The sequence below is a fragment of the Macadamia integrifolia genome, chromosome 10 (genome assembly GCF_013358625.1).
Source record: "Macadamia integrifolia cultivar HAES 741 chromosome 10, SCU_Mint_v3, whole genome shotgun sequence".
In the NCBI taxonomy this organism is placed as follows: Eukaryota; Viridiplantae; Streptophyta; class Magnoliopsida; order Proteales; family Proteaceae; genus Macadamia; species Macadamia integrifolia.
Genome location: NC_056566.1, coordinates 17,826,385 through 17,833,522, shown reverse-complemented (window position 1 = coordinate 17,833,522; position 7,138 = coordinate 17,826,385). Strand labels below are relative to the sequence as shown.

At 37.5% G+C, this 7,138-nt stretch overlaps 1 protein-coding gene across 1 annotated transcript; it reads right to left on the bottom strand.

The window, feature by feature from the left end:
- Positions 1–1,602: 1,602 nt before the first annotated feature.
- LOC122092428 (acid phosphatase 1-like) lies at positions 1,603–6,607 on the bottom strand. Its single transcript, XM_042662742.1, has 3 exons — positions 5,920–6,607; positions 4,685–4,897; positions 1,603–1,814 (listed from the first exon to the last, which is right to left on the bottom strand). Exons 1-3 carry the CDS (start codon positions 6,330–6,332, stop codon positions 1,637–1,639), a joined length of 804 nt encoding a protein of 267 aa, XP_042518676.1. The 5' UTR covers positions 6,333–6,607; the 3' UTR covers positions 1,603–1,636.
- Between the last annotated feature and the right edge of the window lie 531 nt (positions 6,608–7,138).

The following is a 7,138-nucleotide window of genomic DNA, read 5'->3' as shown; positions in this document are numbered from 1 at the left end:
AACGGTTTTGATCGCGGTTTATTCCATATGATTTTTAAACTGTTAGCAGTCGGTTTGTTAGTTTATTCGCATGCTTACTAAAATTTGCTTTCGTTGATAAACGCTTCCATTTTGTATCAAATTAAATGAGGCATTGAACAAATAATGATTTAACTACATAACTACATAATAGGAGTAAATTATTGAATAGACTATTAGACAACCTCTATGGTCCTTAATTCTTCCCTAAATTAAACCATTATGTTTTGTTAAAATAATCAAAAATTTAATTATTAAATGGGTTAATGAGATCGGTTTTGATGGTTTAAATGGTTTGATTTTCACGGTGTCAATTCGGTTTGAAACTAACAAGTTAAATGGTTAAAACCAACCCAACCATTTACCAAATAATTTTATGGTTTCGGTGTAAATGATTTGGTGCAGTTTCGATAAACGATTTCGTTTCAAATTCACATCCTTCGTCTAGTGTGCCAAATTAGTTAGAATAAGGGGTTGTACATGCTGATGCCAACGTCGAAAGATATTTGAGAGGACTTTAGTATCAATTTTATGTAGGGCTTCCAAGGACCAACAAGGTTTTGATTCTACATATATATATATATATATATATATATATATACCCTGTGGTTGATGGGTTCTCCAAGATGACAGATTTCATCCCTGTTGGACCTTACATGCATGCCGTAGATGTAGCTAAATTATTCTTTCAAGGGATCTTGCGATTGCATGATGTGCCCTTTTCTATTGTTTTAGATTGTGACATTGAGACTTAATTAATGTTTTCCAGCTTGTATTCACCAGAACCACTCATCGCTTGAGTGTTTTACTTTTCCTGTTGCGCCTTACTCTTCCTTGCTTCATCATGACACTTAGTTTGATGATGTCAAATATTTTAGCTTTCTTTTATCAATGCATACTTAGTTGTATATGTTTAATTTTGATTAAAAATACTACAATCAAATTCACCCCTCTTTTGGGTTGCCTTCAATCTTACAAGAAGATTTATCAAATCCTCATATTACCCCCCCCCCAAAAAAAAAACCCTTAAAATTTTACCATTAGGCCTCTTAATGATATATTGCAGCTGATCCCAAGGATTTAGGGGACTGTATCGGTATCGATATCTATCGATACATATCTGATACTGATTTGGGTTAGATTGGATTGTTGGGTATCGATCAGTTTTGCCCATATTTTTTTTAATATTTTACCCCTAAAACGGTACGGATAATCGATCTGGATCAATTAGGGATTGGGAATCGGTCTCAGCCGATACCAATCCGATATGACCTATACGGTCAATACAAGACCGACACTTAAAACCATGGCTGATCCTAACAAAGTTAAGGATTGGAGAAGTAGAGGGATCAAAGGACCAAGATCCATTTGAGATGATAGTAGACTAAAGAGAAAAAAATGCACACCATGCATGAGGCTCCCGCATGTATAAGATCCGGGGTACAAGAACTACGCAACCTTAACCAGAGAGTGAATACAAGAACTACATGAGAATTTAATTTTTCCTTTTCCCATATATTCTGCCATCAATTTTGGTTTGGGTATTGATAAACTTTTGCATCTAATTAAACATTGGAATCCCTGTAAGATTATAATATTTCCTTTGTCGCAACATTTGTTAGGGAACGAAATACATGGGATTAGGAAGCTTAAAAGTGCGTGAGCCAATACAATCCCCTAAGAGGTCGCTCCACTGATCTCCAAGGTTTCCCCAAGTCCTGTAACCTTTTCCCTCTATTTCCTTACGAACTTCTGACTTGAACACCACTGAGCTTTTCCCCTTGTAAGCTTCACTCCTGCAAAGCACACCCATTGCATATCGCAATGGAATACTGTTAATGCAGCCAATCTATTATAGTCATAAGAACGTGAATTTGAAATCAAAATTGTTTACCGAAATCAAATTGAATTGTTTACAAATCGTTTAGTAAATGGTTTGGTTTTGGTTTCAAATTTATGACCGATTAGTTAAATGGGTCGGGTCGGTTTTAACCATTTAACCCGTTGGTTTCAAACCGAATTGACACCGTAAAAATCGAACCATTTAAACTGTCAAAACCAATCCGATTAACCCATATAATGATTAAATATTTGGTGGTTTTAACAAAACATAATGGTTTAATTTAGGGAAGAATTAAGGACCATAGAGATTGTCCAACAGTCTATTCAATAATTTACTATTATTATGTAGTTATGTAGTTATGTAGTCAAATCCTTGCTTGTTCAATGTCTCATTTAATTTGACATAAGATTGATGCATTTATCAACAAAAGTAAATTTTAGTATGCATGCGAATAAACTAGCAAACCGATTGTTAACTGTTAGAAATAGTATGGAATAAACCGCAATCAAAACTGTTTAAAAACCGTGAAATCGACACCGTTTAAAAACCGTAGAACATAAACCGTTTACTAAAAAGTTGCTGTTTCAGAAAGTGCAACCATTTAGTAAATGGTGCGGTTTTGGTTTTAGCAAAAAAAATGTGAACCGAACTGCACCGTATACGCCAAAACCGAGGTTGTGGTTTCAGAAAGTGCAACCGTTGCAGTTTTGGTTTCAGCCAAAAAAATGTGAATCGAATCGCACCGTATACACCAAAACCGAACCACACCATATACACTAAAACCAAACCGATTAACACCCTTATATAGTCATATTTTTTGTTTTGGGTTTTTTGAGGGGGGGGGGAGAGTGGTATAAAAGGATTTTAATCAAAATCTGTTGTGTAGAAAACGAATTGGATCCGCTGATTGTGCAATCACCAACTAGTCGTACATGTGAGCATCCAACACCTGTTCCTTTTGCTTCCAAATATATCTCTTTTTACCATTATAATGACAAGAAATGAGACATGTGTTGGATACTCACATATACGATTAGGTAATTATACGTGCAGCTGATCCAATCTCGTGAAAAACTCATGGCAGGAATGAAATAATTCTCCTAAATCCATGGATGGAAAATGGACCAAATTATAACCATCGTACATGTCACTGTTAGCCATATTTGCTAGGGGTGTTGAACCGATTGTTTCAATCAATAATTTCGGTCGGACCTTAATTTGTACTGCACCTTTGAGGGTCAGGATCGAAACTGCCCGATTATATAATCTATCCTCAAAGCATGGTTTGAAGAATCAGATAGGATTGGTATTGGCCCAATCTGATCCAATTCTTGGCTGATACCATATCATTGGATTGGAATGGACAAAACATAATTAGTTTTAAAAAAATCGATTTTTTTTTAATGACAACCAATGCAAGAGGTATTCTTTGATTTGAGCCCAAGTCTTGAGTCCTAACCATAAGAATCAACCACCCAAATTTCATTATTCTAAATAAAATGATAGGATGATAGCTTTAAAATATATTACATAAATCAGGGTTAATGTATTCAACCTTAACACCTTACCCGCCTTTAGGGTCAGAAATCTTAAACCAGCCCTATTCTGGCTCAAGGTGGATTCAAGCTTTTAGGGCCAAACTTTCACCATTACACCTAATATTTATATGGGAGAGGGTTCCCACAAAGACAATAATGTGGCCCTTGTTCTAGTGTGGGCCAATGGGAGCACAAGGAAGCATTAACAGGGTGGAATTTCTACTTTTCATAGCAGTCATTTCAACCCCACTCTATGTAAGGGTGTTAATCGGTTCGGTTCACATTTATTTGACTAAAACCATAACCGCACCATTTACTAAACGGTTCAACTTTCTGAAACCGTGACCATTTAGTAAACGGTTTCTAAACGGTGTCGATTTTACGATTTTAAATGGTTTCGGTTTCAGTTTATTTCATATGGTTTGTAAAACAGTTCACAATTGGCTTGTTATAATTTGCAACCATCTCTAAACTGAAGATCATAAGCTTATCCAAAAATTATTGGCAACCACAAATAAGAGATTCTATATTGACGATGGTATGTCTTAATTTGATAATCTAGTGTTATTTATTTGCATGGTCATTCTCAAACATATAGAACTAATATCATACAACATTCGAATCTAGCCTTCTTCAGCATAAAATATTAAAATGACAAGTGGTTCAGCCAAAACACCTCATTTGTGATAACATAATAACATAATAGCATATATGGATTACAAGTTCATGATCTAAAGCCTAAACTTGAACTGAATTGCAATAAATCATTACAAAGCAAGATGAACACTTAATTTAATTTTATACGGATTACTGCCCCTGCTTTATTTAATTGTTATACGATTAATTGGATCAGTTTAAACGGTTTAAACAGTTTCAATTTAATTTGAAACAATGGGTTTCGCGGTTAAAACCGACCCAACCCGTTTAGCTAATCGGCCTGAAACTTGAAACCATAATCGCACCATTTACTAAACGGTTTTGCCGTTTTGATGTAAATGGATCGGTTCGATTTCAATAACATTTTAGGTTACAAATTCACATCCTTAACTCTATGTCCTGGGGCAGGGCCACACTTCCTTTCAAATTTATTTTCTTTATTACAAGGCAATGGGAGCCCTGTCCATCTTGCGTTCCCCAAGTCTAGATACAGCTGCGTGAAAATACCTTGCGTGCATGAGACAATTGGATCTTTTCAAACCTGACTGTTTGGGCATGGGAAAAGCTAGACAGGCAAGGTTTTTTTTCTCCTTATTTATATTTCAGAATTATCGTTTAAAGTAGGTACCTCATTATCACACGTTCATAGCCGAGGTATCCTTGGTTATGCAAGTTCTCCAAGGTGGCTTTGCCCAGTCCGGCTTCATCTCTGCCCGTGAGTAGGAAAACCTTAAAACCACTCCAAACCAACTTCTGGAACAATTCGAGTACCACTGGAACTGCCGGGCACCCGCCCTTCATAGCCCAATTCTTGAAAGCAGTTGGATCGTACGGATCGCACCTATATTCATCAGTAATTGTTCTTTTAATTCATGTTGATGACTAAGGAAGAGAGTCGGTGGGGGCAATGTAAGGATGTGAATGTGAAATTGAAACCGTTTATCGAACCTGAATTGAGCCGTTTACATTAAAACCGTAAAATTGTTTAATAAATGGTTTGGTTTTGGTTTTAAGTTTAAGATCGATTAGTTAAATAGGTCGGGTCGATTTTAACCGTTTAACCCATTGGTTTCAAACCGAATTGACACCGTGAAAAATGAACCGTTTAAACCGTGAAAACCTATCAACGAACCGTTTAAACCGTGAAAACCTATCAAATTAACCCGTAAAACAATTAAATATTAGGTTGTTTTAATAAAATATAATGGTTTAATTTAAAGAAGAATTAAGGATCATAGAGGCTGTCCAACAGTCTATTGAAGAATTTACTCATATTATGTAGTTAAATCATTGTTTGTTCAATGCTTCATTTAATTTGGTACAAGATTGGAGCATTTATCAACAAAAACAAATCTTAGTAAGCATGCGAATAAATTAGCAAACCTATTGCTAACCTTTTAGAAACCATAAGGAATAAATAGCGATCAAAACCGTAAAATCGATACCATTTAAAAACCATGGAACTGAAACCGTTTACTAAACAGTTGCGGTCTCAGAAAGTGCAACCATTTAGTAAATGGTGCGATTTTGGTTTCAGCCAAATAAATGTGAACCGAACTGAACCAAACCAAGCCGCACCATATACACAAAACTGAACCGATTAACAACATTAGTCTGAATACCCCTTAGATGGTAGGATCCCATGTGGAGAGGATAACTCCTCTTACCACTTGGGGAGCTGATTTGGACTCAAATTGTTTTCTGTTACTTGTAATTGCATGCGTCGAAATAGAATAATCCCCTTCCCATATGGGTTCGCAAGTACTGGTTAGGTTTGGAATTTTCAAACAAATCCCTTTTAATCGGAGTGAGATTCCATTTCGACGCCTACTATTATTAGCCAAGTGGCAAGAAAGTACAAACCCAAAGCGCTTGTTGTCTCTGTAGTAAGGGAGATTGGAAAGGCAAGTATCATCAATATCAAGGATCCAAGCATCCATGCCGTCGTGAGACAGCACTATACCATCAAGGTAGGTGGAGATCTGCTCCATAATCACGTCCAGGTCCCTTTCATACTGCCCACCAAGCATGTAATTTTCTACGTAGCTCATGCACTGAGGAGGGACCGTTGGCCAAGGAAGCACATTGTTCGCCTCCACCGCAACCCTCCAGCTCAAGCAGTAGCTCACTTGGCTACCCCTTGAACACGGCGGTTTATTCGTTTGGCCGATACCACCGCCGCTGCCGCTGCCGCTGCCGCTGCCGCTGGCCTTAGAGAACATGGCTAAGAACATCAGTACTAACACCTCCCAGGGCATCCGCATTGTCGAAGACATGTGCTTTTATTTATCTCCAGCTACGTATAAGTCCAGAGAGGAGGAGGAGAGACTTAGTCCAACCCTACTTTATATGAATAGATGGGAAAGGAGGATTGTTATGAGGGCAAAGGGTTGGCTTGGTTGAGGAAAGGGAGAGGTGGGGCGTGTAACTGCCAAAGGCACGACATAGTTGTGATTCAGATACTATTGTTGGGGGTGATGCCAAAGGCAAGGGATAGCGTGTTTTGGAGGAGACTTGATAAGGCCTTTCATACATGTCTAGCGATTGAGTATAGGGCTATGAGCCCTTTATCCTTCCCTGGAAGAGTGCATGTCAAAATTTATAAGGAGTGGTCCATAAGGTTTTGGAAAGGGGAAAGGGGAAAGGAGAAAGAAGAAAATGGAAAGGGTAGTTGTTGACGAGAATCCGTCTCACCAAAGTGGCTTCCTTCTGTTGACCACGTGGTTGGAGACCCATTCTTTGTCATCTTTGCATCATAGATAATAATAATAATAAAAGAAAAAAAAAAAGCTTAGAGGGCAGGTAACCTCTACATCTAGACATATTGAGGGGTGAAATGATTGCTTTAACACATGAAGAATGGAAATTCTGCAATTATTGATGCTTCCATGTCTGCTTTCATTTGTCCTCGTGTTGGAGTATAAGATTCTTATACTAGAGTGGTTCTCGTATGGTGTTTGCTCCACACATAAAATCCACTTGTTCTCTCTCTTCTTACAACAGTCATTCACAGCTCCATTGGGATATCCCCTTTTTCTCCGTGGTATACAAAAAGGTTATGCATCACACTCTAGACTTGGTT